The sequence below is a fragment of the Salmo salar genome, chromosome 03 (genome assembly GCF_965601325.2).
Source record: "Salmo salar chromosome 03, fSalSal1, whole genome shotgun sequence".
Taxonomy (NCBI): domain Eukaryota; kingdom Metazoa; phylum Chordata; class Actinopteri; order Salmoniformes; family Salmonidae; genus Salmo; species Salmo salar.
Window position 1 is genome coordinate 41,184,377 of NC_138293.1, and position 18,124 is coordinate 41,202,500.

General features: G+C 41.4%; 1 protein-coding gene across 2 annotated transcripts in view; it reads left to right on the top strand.

The window, feature by feature from the left end:
* Positions 1–18,124, top strand: part of LOC106599971 (serine/threonine-protein kinase STK11) — a 75,800-nt gene that overhangs the window by 15,838 nt on the left and 41,838 nt on the right. For both annotated transcript variants that reach the window (XM_014191302.3, XM_014191304.3), the window contains exon 3: positions 13,716–13,799. In XM_014191302.3, coding sequence (XP_014046777.1) covers positions 13,716–13,799 — 84 coding nt within the window. The remainder of the gene's footprint in view (positions 1–13,715; positions 13,800–18,124) is intronic.

Consider the following 18,124-nt stretch of genomic DNA (forward strand, 5'->3'; position numbering starts at 1 on the left):
TCCTACAGGCCCTAGTTGTCACACCTGGATTACTGTCCAGTTGTGTAATCAGGTGCAGCAAAGAGGGACTTAGGAAAAATTGCAATTGGCTCAGAACTGGGCAGCATGGCTGGCCCACATCTAGACGTTCCGCTAGCGGAACACCGCTCCAATATCCAATGATTGGGCGTGGCGCGAAATACAAACTCCTCGAAAATCCGAAAACTTCAATTTTTCAAACATATGACTATTTTACAGCATTTTAAAGACAAGACTCTCCTTTATCTAACCACACTGTCTGATTTCAAAAAGGCTTTACAACGAAAGCAAAACATTAGATTATGTCAGAAGACTACCCAGCCAGAAATAATCAGACACCCATTTTTCAAGCTAGCATATAATGTCACAAAAAACAAAACCACAGCTAAATGCAGCACTAACCTTTTGATCTTCATCAGATGACACTCCTAGGACATTATGTTATACAATACATGCATGTTTTGTTCAATCAAGTTCATATTTATATCAAAAACCAGCTTTTTACATTCGCATGTGACGTTCAGAACTAGCATTCCCACCGAACACTTCCGGTGAATTTACTAAATTACTCATGATAAAAGTTCACAAAAAACATAACAGTTATTTTAAGAATTATAGATACAGAACTCCTTTATGCAATCGCGGTGTCCGATTTTTAAAATAGCTTTTCGGCGAAAGCACATTTTGCAATATTCTGAGTAGATAGCTCGCCATCACGGGCTAGCTAATTTGACACCCACCAAGTTTGGTACTCACCAAACTCAGATTTACTATAAGAAAAATTGGATTACCTTTGCTGTTCTTTGTCAGAATGCACTCCCAGGACTTCTACTTCAACAACAAATGTTGGTTTGGTTCCAAATAACCCATAGTTATATCCAAATAGCGGCGTTTTGTTCGTGCGTTCAAGATACTATCCGAAGGGTGACGCGCGGACGCGTATCGTGACAAAAAATGTCAAAATATTCCATTACAGTACTTCGAAGCATGTCAAACGCTGTTTAAAATCAATTTTTGTGATTTTTCTCGTAAAATAGCGATAATATTCCGACCGGGAGTCGTTGTTTTCGTTCAAAGACTGATAATCTAAAATGGACTCTTCACGTGCACGCCCGTCTCATTGTTCTCAGATCAACCACTTACCAAATGTGCTACTGTTTTTCAGCCAGAGACTGCAAAGTCATCATTCAACGTTCTGGCGCCTTCTGAGAGCCTATGGGAGCCTTAGAAAATGTCACGTTACAGCAGAGATCCTTTGTTTTGGATAGAGATGACAAAGAAGGCCAAGAAATGGTCAGACAGGGTACTTCCTGTACAGAATCTTCTCAGGTTTTGGCCTGCCATTTGAGTTCTGTTATACTCACAGACACCATTCAAACAGTTTTGGAGTGTTTTCTATCCAAAGCTACTAATTATATGCATATTCTAGTTTCTGGGCAGGAGTAATAACAAGAATTAATCGGGTACGTTTTTTTATCCGGCCGTGAAAATACTGCCCCCTATCCATAACAAGTTAACCTCTCTGGGACATGTGGGACGCTAGCGAAATTCAAATTTCTGAAACATACAACTATTATATCCCATTTTAAAGATAATCCAACCACATTAATCCAACCACATTGTCCGATTTCAAAAAGGCTTTACGGCGAAAACATAACATTAGATTAAGTTAGGACAGCGCCTAAACAAGAAAAACCACACAGCCATTTTCCAAGCAAGGAGAGGCGTCACAAAAACCATAAATACAGCTAAAATGAATCACTAACCTTTGACGATCTTCATCAGATGACACTCCCAGGAATCAATGTTACACAATACATGTATGTTTTGTTTGATAAAGTTCATATTTATATCCATAAACCCCATTTTACATTGGCGCGTGATGTTCAGAAAATGTATTGCCTCCAAAACTTCCGGTGAAAGAGCACATCAATTTACAAAAATACTCATCATAAACGTTGATAAAATTTACAACAGTTATTAAAAGAATTATGGATACACTTCTCCTTAATCCAACCGCTGTGTCAGATTTCAAAATAGCTTTACGTCGAAAGGTCTGTTATACTCACAGACATCATTCAAACAGTTTTAGAAACTGTTTGAATGATGTGTGTTTTCTATCCAAATCTACTAATAATATGCATATCCTACCTTCTGGGCCCGAGTAGCAGGCAGTTTAATTTGGGCACGTTATTCATCTGAATTTCCCAATACTGCCCCCTGTCACCAAGAAGTTAAATGTACACGGAGAGCTAACATGAATGATATGCATGTCAATCTCTCATGGCTCAAAGTAGAGGAAAGATTGACTTCAGTACTACTTTTTTTTTAAAGAGGTGCTGAATGCTGAGCTGTCTATTTAAACTACTAGCACATAGTTTGGACACCAACGCATACCCCACAAGACATGCCACCTGAGGTGTCTTCACAATCCCAAAGTCGGGAGCAGACTATGGGAGGTGCACAGTACTACATAGAGCCATGGCTACATGGAACTCTATTCCACGTTAGGTAACGGATAAAAATACACCTTATGGGACTGTGAAAACATACGCATACACATAACACACGCACTCTACACACTTACACATGGATTTTGTATTGTAGAGTAGTGGCCTGAGGGTACACACACACTTGTGCAAAGTATTTGTATATAACTGCCTTAATGTTGTTGGATCACAGGAAGAGTAGCTGCTGCCTTGGCAGTAGCTAATAGGGATCCTTAATAAATAAATAAATAGCTGAAATGCATGTTTAATTATAATAAAAATTCAATGGGGACTTGCTCGTGTGACTCAGGAGAGGCGATGTACTGCTTGTTGTTTCAGCACAGGTGGGTGGGGGAAGGGCGCAAGAGGAGCAGGGGCCAGAGAGAGAGAATTGCCAAACCAACTCCCGCAAGTTTGACAAACTTGTTGCTGTGATAGGTTATCTATCATCTCATCCAGTAGTGTCTGTCTTGCCTCAAATCGATCCAAAGAAGCTAGTTAGCCAGCTAGCTAGCAAGGTTGCATCACAACCTGGTATGGCAACTGCTTGGCATTTGACTGTAACGCGCTACAGAGTAGAGATCGACCGACTAATCGGAATGGCCGATTTAATTAGGGCCGTTTTCATAATCGGTAATCGGCATTTTCGGACACCGATTATGGCCGATATCAATGCGCTCCACGAGGAGACTGCGTGGCAGGCTGACCACCTGTTAAGCGAGTGCAGCAGGGAGCCAAGGTATGTTGCTAGCTAGCATTAGACTTCTCTTATAAAAAAAACTATCAATCTAACATAATCGCTGGTTAACTACACATGGTTGACGATATTACTAGTTTATCTAGCTTGTCCTGCATTGCATATAATCGATGCGGTGCCTGTTAATTTATCATCGAATCACAGCCTACTTTGCCAAACGGGTGATGATTTAACAAGCGCATTCGCGAAAAAAGCACTGTCGTTGCACCAATGTGTACCTAACCATAAACATCAATGCCTTTCTTAAAATCAATACACAAGTATACTGCTCAAAAAAATAAAGGGAACACTTAAACAACACATCCTAGATCTGAATGAAAGAAATAATCTTATTAAATACTTTTTTCTTTACATAGTTGAATGTGCTGACAACAAAATCACACAAAAATAATCAATGGAAATCCAACTTATCAACCCATGGAGGTCTGGATTTGGAGTCACACTCAAAATTAAAGTGGAAAACCACACTATAGGCTGATCCAACTTTGATGTAATGTCCTTAAAACAAGTCAAAATGAGGCTCAGTAGTGTGTGTGGCCTCCACGTGCCTGTATGACCTCCCTACAACGCCTGGGCATGCTCCTGGTGAGGTGGCGGATGGTCTCCTGAGGGATCTCCTCCCAGACCTGGACTAAAGCATCCGCCAACTCCTGGACAGTCTGTGGTGCAACGTGGCGTTGGTGGATGGAGCGAGACATGATGTCCCAGATGTGCTCAATTGGATTCAGGTCTGGGGAACGGGCGGGCCAGTCCATAGCATCAATGCCTTCCTCTTGCAGGAACTGCTGACACACTCCAGCCACATGAGGTCTAGCATTGTCTTGCATTAGGAGGAACCCAGGGCCAACCGTACCAGCATATGGTCTCACAAGAGGTCTGAGGATCTCATCTCGGTACCTAATGGCAGTCAGGCTACCTCTGGTGAGCACATGGAGGGCTGTGCGGCCCCCCAAAGAAATGCCACCCCACACCATGACTGACCCACCGCCAAACCGGTCATGCTGGAGGATGTTGCAGGCAGCAGAACGTTCTCCACGGCGTCTCCAGACTCTGTCACGTCTGTCACGTGTTCAGTGTGAACCTGCTTTCATCTGTGAAGAGCACAGGGCGCCAGTGGCGAATTTGCCAATCTTGGTGTTCTCTGGCAAATGCCAAACGTCCTGCACGGTGTTGGGCTGTAAGCACAACCCCCACCTGTGGACGTCGGGCCCTCATACCACCCTCATGGAGTCTGTTTCTGACCGTTTGAGCAGACACATGCACATTTGTGGCCTGCTGGAGGTCATTTTGCAGGGCTCTGTCAGTGCTTCTCCTGCTCCTCCTTGCACAAAGGCGGAGGTAGCGGTCCTGCTGCTGGGTTGTTGCACTCCTACGGCCTCCTCCACGTCTCCTTATGTACTGACCTGTCTCCTGGTAGCGCCTCCATGCTCTGGCACTCCGCTGACAGACACAGCAAACATTCTTGCCACAGCTCGCATTGATGTGCCATCCTGGATGAGCTGCACTATCTGAGCCACTTGTGTGGGTTGTAGACTCCGTCTCATGCTACCACTAGAGTGAAAGCACCGCCAGCATTCAAAAGTGACCAAAACATCAGCCAGGAAGCATAGGAACTGAGAAGTGGTCTGTGGTCACCACCTGCAGAACCACTCCTTTATTGGTGGTGTCTTGCTAATTGCCTATAATTTCCACCTGTTGTCTATTCCATTTGCACAACAGCATGTGAAATGTATTGTCAATCAGTGTTGCTTCCTAAGTGGACAGTTTGATTTCACAGAAGTGTGATTGACTTGGAGTTACATTGTGTTGTTTAAGTGTTCCCTTTATTTTTTTGAGCAGTGTATATATTTTTAAACCTGCATATTTAGTTAATATTGCCTGCTAACATGAATTTCTTTTAACTTGGGAAATTGTGTCACTTCTCTTGCGTTCTGTGCAAGCAGAGTCTGGGTATATGCAGCAGTTTGGGCTGCCTGGCTCGTTGCGAATTGTGTGAAGACCATTTCTTCTAATTAATTTGCCATGATTGTACTTAATTATGACATAACATTGAATGTTGTGCAATGTAACAGCAATATTTAGACTTAGGGATGCCACCCGTTAGATAAAATACGGAACTGTTGCGCATTTCACTGAAAGAATAAACTTTTTTTTTCTTCTCAAAATTATAGTTTCTGGATTTGACCGTATTAATGACCTAAGGCTCGTATTTCTGTGTTATTATATTATAATTAAGTCTATGATTTGATAGAGTAGTCTGACTGAGCACTGGTAGGCAGCAGCAGGCTCGTAAGCATTCATTCAAACAGCACTTTCCTGCATTTGCCAGCAGCTCTTTGCTGTGCTTCAAGCATTGCGCTGTTTATGACTTCAAGCCTTTCAACTCCCGAGATTAGGCTGCCAATACTATAGTTCCTATAAGAACATCCAATAGTCAAAGGTATATGAAATACAAATGGTATAGAGAGAAATAGTCCTATAATAACTACAACCTAAAACTTCTTACCTGGGAATATTGATGACTCATGTTAAAAGGAACCACCAGCTTTCATATGTTTCATGTTCTGAGCAAGGAACTTAAAATGTTAGCTTTTTTACATGGCAAATATTGCTCTTTTTCTTTCTTCTCCAACACTTTGTTTTTGCATTATTTAAACCAAATTGAACATGGTTCATTATTTGAGACTAAATTGATTTTATTGATGTATTAAGTTAAGTATTCATTCAGTATTCTTGAAATTGTCATATCTAAAAATTGGTATCAGCTTTTTTTGTTCCTCCAATAATCGGTATCGGTGTTGAAAAATCATAATCAGTCGACCTCTACTACAGAGGGTAGTGCGTATTGCCCAGTACATCACTGTTATTGTTGTTCATATTAAACACCCTACCTGTTGGCCAGAAACAAAGATCTTTCTTCTGAAACTCGTCAGTCTATTCTTGTTCTGAGAAATGAAGGCTATTCCATGAGAAGATTGCTAAGAAGCTGAAGATCTCGTACAACGCTGTGTACTACAGCTTAAACTGGCTCTAACCAGGATAGAAAGGAGTGGGAGGCCCTGGTGCACAACTAAGCAAGAGTACATAAGTGTCTAGTTTGAGAAAGACGCCTCACAAGTCCTCAACTGGCCGCTTCATTAAATTGTCCCCGCAAAACACCAGTCTCCACTTCAACAGTGAAGAGGCGACTCTGGGATGCTGGCCTTCTTGGAAATTTCTCGCGTGGAATAGCCTTCACTTCTCAGAACAGGAATAGACTGACGAGTTTCAGAAGAATGTGCTTTTTTTCTGGCCTTTTTGAGCCTGTATAATCGAACCCACAAATGCCGATTCTCCAGATACTCAACTAGTCTTGAAGGCCAGTTTTATTGCTTCTTTAATGAGAACAACAGTTTTCAGCTGTGCTAACATAATTGCAAAAGGGTTTTGTAATAGCATTTTAAAATTAGACATTTGGATTAGCTAACACAACGTGTCATTGGAACACAGGAGTGATGGTTGCTGGTAATGGGCCTATGTAGATATTCCATAAAAAATCTGCCATTTCCAGCAACAATAGTCATTTACAACATTAACAATGTCTGCACTGTATTTCTGATCCATTTTGTGTTATTTTAATGGACAAAAAATGTGCTTTAAAAAAAACAAGGACATTTCTAAGTGACCCAACTTTTGACTGTGTGTGTGTGTGTGTACGTACAGTGGGGGAAAAGTATTTGATCCCCTGCTGATTTTGTACGTTTGCCCACTTACAAAGAAATGATCAGTCTAATTTTAATAGTAGGTTTATTTGAACAGTGAGAGACAGAAGAACAACAAAAAAATCCAGAAAAACGCATGTCAAAAATGTTACAAATTGATTTGCATTTTAATGAGGGAAATAAGTATTTGACCCCTCTGCAAAACATGACTTAGTACTTGGTGGCAAAACCCTTGTTGGCAATCAGAGGTCAGACGTTTCTTGTAGTTGGCCACCAGGTTTGCACATCTCAGGAGGGATTTTGTCAAATACTTTTTCCCCCCACTGTATGTATATATGGTATACATATGGTAAAGTCATACAAATTCAAAAGGGTCATTTTTCATTTTATCTCTTATTACAAGAATTAGGGCAGTATATGTTATAAATATCTTAAATTAGATTTTGGTTGACTTAATAGATACACTTAACCTAATTTAAATATATGGCTCTACCATAGGCTAACCCCTTGGCACTCCACTGGTTTTGTTCAGAGCATCACAATGATCACTTGAATAGGTGTCATGAACTGGATGACCCAGACCCACGTCATCCACAGTCCTGTGTAACTCAGTCAGTAGAGCATGGTGCTTGCAATGCAAGGGTTGTGAGTTTGATTCCCGCTTGGGCCACCCATATGATAAAATGCATGCACGCCTTACTGTAACCACCTCTCTCTTTCTATAAAATGGCAATTGTTTTCAAACCACGGCTGAGGTTTTAATCACACAGTGGAGTTTATTTAATAATCTTGTGATGAGCCGCTGGCGTGTCTAAATATAGAGGAGCGAGCTAATGCAACTGTGAAATGAGTGAGTTCTCACCGAGGGAAAGTATTTAGAGAGATGGAGGAACAACTCAGTTTAGGCTGCTTTGCTTGCAGGGTCTCAGCGATTCTAGGCATTTTGTAGAACACGTTCTCTGTACATTTTTCTATAGATTTTTGTTGTAAGTTCTAGTTCGGTTAGATTCAATTAGCCCATTTCGAATGTGATTTAAATTGACTTGATTATGTTAGTGTTGATGTCTCGGCTACCAGCCACCAGTGTTGTTGTGGATGGGGCATTCATTTGGAGCGACGCAATGTTCTGTATTGTACTCACACCCTCTAATTATTACGGTCTAGTACTAAGCACACCAGTGTGTGTCCTATGTGCTGTTGTGCACATGCCTGAGTTTCTCACACTTTTGGTGGGAACAGTTGGTCTGTAATATGTTTGTGCATGTGTGTTGGTGGGCCCAATCCAATTAATATTTTTTAAGCCTGTGTGAGAGCCATACCTAGCCTTATAAGGCCTGGCCCTGGATGCCATAGTACTGTACTAACCTGAGACCCTCTCTCTCTCCATTCACACTCACAGCAGCCATCGCTTAACATTCCTGTCTGCCAAACACTTCCTGCTTTCACTGCCCGGGGTTGCCACGGGGATGGGCACCCTCACACTCTGCCATTGCGCAATGATCATTCCTGTTGCTTGGGCGATGCCTCCGAAATTCCGAGCCATGGTTTGGAATGCTGCACACACACGCACACTCCTGAGTGGGGGAGATGGGGAGGTGTGTTTGTGTGTGGAGGCACGTTCCTTGAGTCCATTGATTTCATTGGACTTCTAGCAGGTAACATTTTAAGAAGTTTGTCGTCATAATGAATTAGTAGAATTAATGCACTGGCAGCTGTAGAATGTAGCGAAGGCCAAGTTTAAGCTATATATGTAGAGGAGTGGTCACCAACCGGTCGATCTTCAAGGCATTACTAGTCGATCACCTAACATTTCTGTCGAAATGCCAACTATAAAGGCTTGCGCCCTTCTTTTTTTGTGTGTGTTGCGCTGTTGGCGGTAGGTGCACTTGATTCAGAATGTTGGTTCAAAATGTTCCCATTTTGGAAGACAATCTCCCCCTTCCCGGCAGACCAGGAGATCTGTGGCTAAATCGAGTGTGCCTACTGCGCTGGCCGATCGGATAGCTCAAATCACCGTGCCCACAGCTTCCAGGACCCCAGCCACAGCAAAGTTTGATACTAGCCGACATGAGATTTTATGACTTTTGAAACTATGACCAGAGAGAGACTGTTAAAGAATACAGCAAAGAGCTGCTGTTTTTATGAATGAGTTCATGTCTAAGTTTTTATTCAACACTACTACAAAATATTTAACTTTTTCTGGTCAAAGGAACAACATAAATTCGTGCCTGAGGCAGATGTTTCGCCATCAGGTAGAAGACTGGGAAAAATTGTTTTGAACGGTCATCCAACTCAGAAGTTCAAGTCGGGAACTCGGGCATCTTTTCTCGAGCTCTGACTTTCCGACCTGAAGATCACTGATGTCATGATTTGACTTTCTCCCCCCCCCCCCCCCCCCCCCCAGAGTTCCCAGTTGTCTTGAAAGCACAATCACCATCAGATGCAGGTACCATCAGTCCAGTAAAATAAAACAGCTATGCTGCACCAACTGATCTATTTTGTTATGAAGGCTCGAGATTTTAAATATAATATGGTCTGAGAAGAACAATATTGCCAAGCATATAGCCAAATATGCAGTGAAAATGTATTGTATTAGGCCTACTGCACAAGCCTCATTCATACAGAACTGTTTTTATTAGGTTAATGTTCAATTCTTTGAAGTCATGTTTTTAAAAGAATCTGAGTGGTAGATCTCTGCTTGCTTTTTGACTGCAAAGTGATTTTGACTTAAAGGGTTGGTGACCACTGATGTAGTCAGTCAATCAATTGTAAAATTGTTTTGTAAAAATGCAGGTTTCCGTCCTCCTGAATTCCCACAGAGAGACATTTGAGCCACTGCAGAGCAGATAGACTCTCACTATGCAGCAGACACAGTCCAGCGCTTTAGACGGCACAAAGCTGACACTCGAATTTCTGTCCTAGAGAACAGCAGTGCTGCTAACTGCTCTTGTTGAACTTGAATGCGGAATGTTTTTACCCTTGAATGAGAGTGATGATGCAGCAAAGGTTTATCAATTGCCTTTTCAGTACTAGGAAGTGAAGTGACCACAATTCTGATAAACATAGGCCTATATTTACATCAAAGATGGTAACCCAAAACAATTACTAATTTTTGTTTTGTGGTGTTGCTCTGTACTAGTATGATTAAAGCAGATATATTTTCCCTGCCTTTTTAAATGGCCTGGCATGTATGCATTATCTCTTGCAGCAGTATTTGTCCCTTTTGCTGTGTGTGGCTGCTTGCAGGCGGGATGTCTCTCTGACTCAGTCAGTAGTGATGCAGACAGTAATTGTTGGGTGTATAGCAAAGGACTGGGCCAGCCTGTGACTGCAGGCTAGTATGGTGAGCGAAACGGGCACGCCACAGAGGGAGAGCTACAGTACAGTGTGTAGATTGTGTGTGTGTGTGTGAGAGACTGGCGACTTAGACTAGCGAAAGAGGGTGTGTGCGCATTCGTGCCCTACATGGTGTTTCAATAAGCTGTGGGCAGAATGCAGGCACCCGACGCTGTGCACTGAACTACTGGCTTAAAGAGCGACTGTCCCTAAAAAGTATAACGCCCTATGTGGCATCTGAGTCAGAAACATGTATTCTAGTTCCAAAATTGAATACAAAGTGTAAATAGAATAATTTTGGTCATAAAGTCAGTCTCGTCCTAAACTGAGATTTGCGAGATATGACTTTTTTGTTGTCATGGAATGAAGGGTACTATAACAGTTTTCCTTGGGTTTATTTCAATCCTGCACACATTCACACAGCTGGCAGCACCCAAGTAATCATCAATTCAGAGTGCAGCTGCAGGAGATCCGAATCTTAATGCCCATGGTCAATTTGGTTTGACAGTCCATATCCTTTTGGAGCTAGTTAGGGCCCATCAGTAAATTACACATGTACATGGGACAATATTTTAAAAGGCCAGTAGTGCCAAATTTCAATGAATTAACTTCAAAACAACTATACATTCATGTACAAATATTGAAAGCATTTAATGATACAACTAAAAGATGTGCACCATGAAAATATTGTCCCATTTACATTGTGTAAGTTATTGACGGTCCGTAGGGTTGCACATTTTGGGGAATATTCAGAGGTGGAAACTTTACATGGAAATTAATATTAATACCATTTTAAATGTAGATTTTTTTTTTTCTCCATTGGATATATTTACCATATCATATGGAGACAGAAACATAAACCTTTTACCTTATCATAAGTGACATAATTGGAAATGACTAAGTCCTTCCAATAGAAATAAAACATTTAGTTACAAATTTAACTTTAATTAAATGAGTTGACTTCACATGAGATGATTTCACTGAACAACAAAATAAATGGAATATTGAATAATCCCCATCGCATCTCCCAAAAATGTTTTCAAGTCCAAACTAAAGCTTTGGTTGTCTTCCTCTCAGGCTTCCATGTCTTCTCCCTGGACCTCCTCAATGTCCACCTCTTGAACATCAGACTCTGAGTCCTTGTTGAGGATGGCTCGAATTTGTCTCAAATTTGCCAGGATGGCCACCAATTTTTCAACCCTTGTGTTGGTGTGTGTGTTCCCAAACAAGGACCAGTTGCGCTCTGAGGCAGCTGATGTTGGTGGGATTTGGGGGATGATGAAGGCAACAGGGGAAAGAGCCTCAGATCCACAAAGTCCCTTCCACCAGGTGGCTGATGAGATATGTTGGCATGACTGTACTTCGCCAGACTGCCAAGAACCTTGCCCTTATCCAGGCCAAGGTAGCAAGACACGGTAGTTGATGACACCATAGGCCTTGTTGATCTCTGCACTAGACAGGATGCTCTTGCCAGCATTTTTGGGGTCCAACATGTACGCTACGGCATGTTTGGGCTTCAGATGTATTTCAGAACTGCAGTTTCCTCTGCTTGGAGCAACAGTGAAGTGGGCAGGGAAGTACGGAATTTTTCTCTTACATCTGCAAGCAGAGTCAGAACATCAGACAGGATGGCATTGTCTCCTTCAATCCGTGCAATCGCTACTGCTATAGGTTTCAGGCTGCTTACCACTCTCTCCCAAAATACATCATCCAGGAAGATCCTCTTGATGGGGCTGTCCATATCGGCAGACTGTGATATGGCCATTTCATGGAGAGACTCCTTCCCCTCCAGGAGACTGTCAAACATGATGACACCACCCCAGCGGGTGTTGCTGGGCAGCTTCAATGTGGTTCTCTTATTCTTCTCACTTTGCTTGGTGAGGAAGATTGCTGCTAAAACTTGATGACCTTTCACATACTTTTGTCAGAAGTTGCTTGTTGTGAGCGCTAAGGGAACTTTATGCACTTGGCCAGATGATTCTGCATCTTTGTTGCGTTCTTCACATATGATTTGGCACAGTATTTGCAAATGTACACAGCTTTTCCTTCTACATTAGCTGCAGTGAAATGTCTCCACACATCAGATAGTGCCTGTGGCACTGTAAAGATTAGAGAAAAAAATGAGTAAAAAAACAACAAATACAATTCCATGTACAGATAAATAGTTAAGTTAGATTAAACAACTCCTTTGTAAGATAAATGTTATAAAATGAAACATGTATGGAAACGGGTGAATTAACATTCCTCAGTTAGCAGGCTCAAGCGAGCTAAAACCCACGTTATCAAAAACGAACTAGCAGAAATTGTTAACAAGTTAGAAATTATTTAAACACTTTGCTGTAGGCTACTATTTACTAGTTAACAAAAAATCATGTATGTCATATATCAAATATATTCACTCCACCCAGTATTGCAAAATTCCCGGGCTTAACTTCCCATGGAAAATTTCTGGATATTTCCCGGAAAGTTTACGACCCTTTTAACCGTAACTTGCCCCAGAGATAGGCTATCCAATGTCAAACCAACTTTGCCACGGTTGAGCTAATTGGCTAAATAAGTTGGCTATGCGACTTCAAGACACAGGACTTGGTTAGACGGTTTCAAGTTATCTAGAATGGTTTTGTAACTGTGTACTGTTTTGACAGAGAGAATGTATAAACTCTTGCCACGTACGAACCCCCCCCCCCCCCCCCCCCCCCCAAGACAACTCTCGTTTGGCTTCCGTCATGGCTGCTGCATTTCTTAATGACCAAGCCGAAAAATGAGGCCAAATCAGTAAGATTAGCCCCCCTTTAACTAACCTATTATTGTACAACACTTAAGATTAGCCTACTACGAGAACATCTACTCGTGAAAATGAACTTTCAAATGTAGCCGAGATTTCCTTCCCATCCAGTTGAATGGCATGGTTAATTCAAACCCAGTCATTTTAAAATCAAGGACGCTTGTTTTCAAAGGGGATGTTTCTCTGACATAGACTGAGGCATAAATACACTAACACTTTTGGCCTGCCTCGTTTGTGTTTGCTCCCTTCATGCAGTAGCTGTAGTCATTAGTGGCAGGCCGGCTACTCTGTAGCAGATGAATGTGGAGTCTCCTGGGGGTTTGACATGGTGGTGCTTGGGGTGATTTAAAGTTCCCTCTCCAGCGCCAGTTTATAGAGCTGTCTCAATGAGCTTAGCCACCCCAATGTGTCGTTCACCCTTTCTTCTGCTGTTATATTCACCTTAATGCTTCATTCCCCCTGAAGTCTACACACCCATTCCCCATGAAGTCTACGCATCGTTTATTTTACGATGTGCTATTTATAATTTTTTTCAATTTCGCCAATGTTTCAGTTGTGATGCCTGTGGTGGAGTTTCATTTGTAACATCTCTAACCTTTTTTTTGTCTGTTGGTTTGTTTGTGTTTCAGGGAGATCCAGCTGCTACGGAGACTCCAGCACAAAAATGTGATCCATTTGGTGGACGTGTTGTACAATGAAGAGAAGCAGAAAATATATCCTTCTGTGTGTGTGTGTGTGTGTGTGTGTGCGCCAGGGTTTCTGTTAGGAAAATGTGACACCGGCCAATGTGACCTGGAATATTTAAATTTGACCATAGGCATTGGATTGTATCCCATTTAGGGCGTCCACCCACTGTGCTCAGAATGACAGAAATCACATTTAGATTATTGTAATGCACTTAACAGAACATATAACTCCTGTAATGAAGCAACCAATAATACAAAATGTTCAAACATTTGCCATAAAGCAATTATGCTAGCGGTTCATACGTGACATATATAAAATCTCATTTAGGAACATAGAAACGGGGAATCTGAAGATGCAACAACTAGGATGGGTAATAGGTTGCTAATATGACTAGGATTGTTCATTTGGCTTCTGGACAACGAAAGAAAGTTGATATGAAAACCAATAGAACAGGAGAGAAATGGCATACGAGGTCTTACATAGCCAGGGGCGTCTAGTAACTTCCCCTAAAGTACATTGAAATACATTTGCCAAAATGTATATAATTACTCCTGTCTATACAGAAATAAATGAACTCATTCAAAATATTTCACCAGAGAGCATGATTTAGGAATAAAGGATCATTTAGGTAATTAATTCAAAAAATTATCTATATTTGCCTATGCCTATTTGGGCAGGACGCATGGCAATAGGCCTAGCTGATTAGCTATCTGTGAAAAGTGACTAAAATATGTGTGAAGATGATGTGTCTTGAGTATAATTTAAAATGTTGATACAAGAAGGGGAAGGGTGTGTGGCTAAGATATATAGGGCTCGCTCTTTCCAGAATGTGCTCAGCTGTCTCCCGCCAATTCTTGTGCATTCGTTGTTTCATTGTGTGAATTGTTTGCCCTTAGTTTATTTTGATAAATTCTCCATGCCTTCAGAAAATATTCACACCCCTTGAGTTTTCCACATTTTGTGGTGTTACGGCCTGAATATTAAATTGAGAATTTTTTTGGACACTGACCCTCACACAATAACCCATAATGTCAAAGTGGAATTATCTTTTTTACATCTTAAAAATAAAAAGCTCAAATGTCTTGAGTTAGTAAGTATTCAGCAACTTTGTTATGGCAAGCCTAAATAAGTTTGCTTAACAAGTCACATAAGTTGCAAGGACATTTAACATGATTTTTGAATGACTACCTCTGTACCCCACACATGCAATTATCTGTAAGGTCCCTCCATTTGAACAGTGAATTTCAAACACATATTCAACCACAAAGAACTGGAAGGTTTTCCAATGCCTCGCAAAGAAGAGCACCTATTGGCAGATCGTTTTTATTTTTTAAAGACAGCCATTGAATATTCCTTTGATCATGGTGAAGTTGTTAATTACCTTATGGATGGTGTGTCAATACACCGTGTCACTACAAAAACAGGTGTCCTTCCTAACTCAATTGCTGGAAAGGAAGGAAACCGCTCAGGGATTTCACCATGACACCAATGGTGACTTTAAAACAGAGTTTAATGGCTGTTATAGGGAGAACTGAGGATGGATCAACAACATTGTAGTTACTCCACAATACTAACCTAATTGACAGAGTGAAAAGGAGGAAGCCTGTACAGAATACAAATATTCCAAAACATGCATCCTGTTTTCAACAAGGCACTAAAGTAATACTGTAAAAATTGTGGCAAAGCAATGAATGTTTTGTCCTGAATACAAAGTGATATGTTTGGGGCCAATCCAGCACATTACTGAGTACCACTCTCCGTATTTTCAAGCACAGTGGTGGCTGCGTTATGTGTATTCTTGTAATCGTTAAGGACTGAGGAGTCTTTCTGCATAAAAAAGAAACGGAATGGAGCTAAGCACAGGCAAAATCCTAGAGGAAAACCTGGTTCAGTCTGCTTTCCACCAGACACTGGGAGATCAATTCACCTTTCAGCAGGACGATAATGTAAAAAAACAAAGCCAAATCTACAATTTGAGTTGCTTACCAAGAAGACAGTTAATGTTGCTGAGTTAGGTTTTCAAGTATATTTAAGTCAACACTATGGCAAGACCTGAAAATGTTTGTCTAGCAATGATCAACAACCACCTTGACAGAGCTTGTAGAATTTTTAACAGAATAATGGGCAAATGTACACAATCCAGGTGTGGAAAGTTCTTAGACTTACCTAGAAGACTCTCAGCTGTAATCGTTCTACCCCTGAACAAGGCAGTTAACCCACTGTTCCTAGGCCGTCATTGAAAATAGGAATTTGTTCTTAACTGACTTTCCTAGTTAAATAAAGGTAAAATAAAAATAAAATCACTGCCAAAGGTGCTTCCACTAAGTCATATTAAGTCACACTAAGTCACATTTTATTGGTCACATACACGTGTTTAGCAGATGTTATTGCGTGTGTTGCTTGTTTCTAGCTCCAACAGTGCAGTAATATCTATCAATTTCACAACAATACACACATCTAAAGGAATGGAATAATATTTGGACGAGAAATGTCAGCGGCATACACTAAAATACCGTAGAATAGAATAGTGTATACATATGAGAAGTAATGCAAAATATGTAAACATTATTAAAGTGGCTAGTGATTTCAAGTCTATGTAAACTCTTAATTGTTTTAAAAGAGCACCTATTGGCAGATAAATAGCCTCTAAGGTGCTACTGATGGCTATTTAACAGTCTGATGGCTTTGAGATAGAAGCTGTTTTTCAGTCTCTTGGTTCCCGCTTTGATGTACCTATACTGACCTCGCCTTCTGGATGATAGCGGGGTGAACAGGCAGTGGCTCAGGCGGTTGGTGTCCTTGATCTTTTTGGCCTTCCTGTGACATCGGGTGCTGTAGGTGTCCTGGAGGGCAGGCCGTTTGACCCCGGTGATGCATTTGGCAGACCGCACTACCCTCTGGAGAGCCCTGCGGTTGCGGGTGGTGCAATTGCCGTACCAGGCAGTGATACAGCCCGACAGGATGCTCTCAATTGTGCATCTGTAAAAGTTTGTGAGGGTTGTAAGTGCCAAGATTAATTTCTTCAGCCTCCCGAAGTTGAAGAGGTGCTGTTGTACCGCCTTCACCACACTGTCTGTGTGGGTGGACCATTTCAGTTTGTCCGTGATGTGTATGCCGAGGAACTTGAAGCTTTCCACCTTCTCCACTGTGGTCCCGTTGATGTAGATGGGGGCGTTCTCCCTCTGCTGTTTCCTGAAGTCCACGATCAGCTCCTTTGTTTTGTTGACGTTGAGTGAGAGGTTATTTTCCTGGCAACACACTCCCTTTTCCGTTTGTAGTCCGTGATTGTCTGTAGACACTGCCACATATGTCTCGTGTCTGAGCCGTTGAATTGCGACTCCACTTTATCTCTACTGATGTTTTGCCTGTTTGTTTGATTGCCTTACGGAGGGAATAACATCACTGTTTGTATTCGGACATATTCCCAGTCACCTTGCCATGGTTAAATGTGGTGGATTGCGCTTTCCATTTTGCGTGATTGCTGCCATCTATCCACGGTTTCTGGTTAGGGCAGGTTTTAATAGTCACAGTGGGTACAACATCGCCTATATGCTTCCTGATACACTGATATGGTGACTTTGTTTATTCGTCAATGTTATTCATAGAGGCTACCCGTAACATATCCCAGTCCGCGGGATCGAAACAATCTTGAAGCGTGGATTCCAATTGGCCAGACCAGCATTGAGTAGTCCTTAGCATGGGTACTTCCTGTTTTTGAGTTTCTGCCTTTAGGAAAGGAGGAGCAAAATGAAGTGGTGATCAGATTTGCTGAAGGGAGGGCGGAGGAGGGCCTTGTAGGCATCCCAGAAGTTTGAGTAGCAGTGGTCGCGTATTGACTCCGGGGTGTGAATACTTATGTAAATGAGGTATTTCTGTATTTCATTTACAATAAATTAGCTAGAATTTCTCAAAACATGTTTTCACTATGTCATTGTGTCGATGTGGAAAAAAACAACAATTTAATACATTTTGAATTCAGGCTATAACACAAAATGTGAAATAGGTCAAGGGGTAGGAATACTTTCTGAAGGCACTGCATGTCACCAGTAGTTAATGTACCGTTAATCCCCATCATTTGGTTACATTAATTTCTATTAATGCATGTATTAATTACAGTAAATGACCATTCCCAAGCTACACTTGTGAGAAACAAGTTTTGTTTTATTTTTATAACCATCGTTTACGAGTTTACATTTTTTAATTGTCTTGTTTTGAGTGCTCCATATGAGCATGTTTGGTTTCACTGTCCTGTTAATGATGAGGGAGTGTGTGCCTGAGCATGCATAGAAGTACCTGGCTTGCCGCGCGAAAATGTAGGAAAGTGCCAATTTGGGGATATCTGATTTCTGAT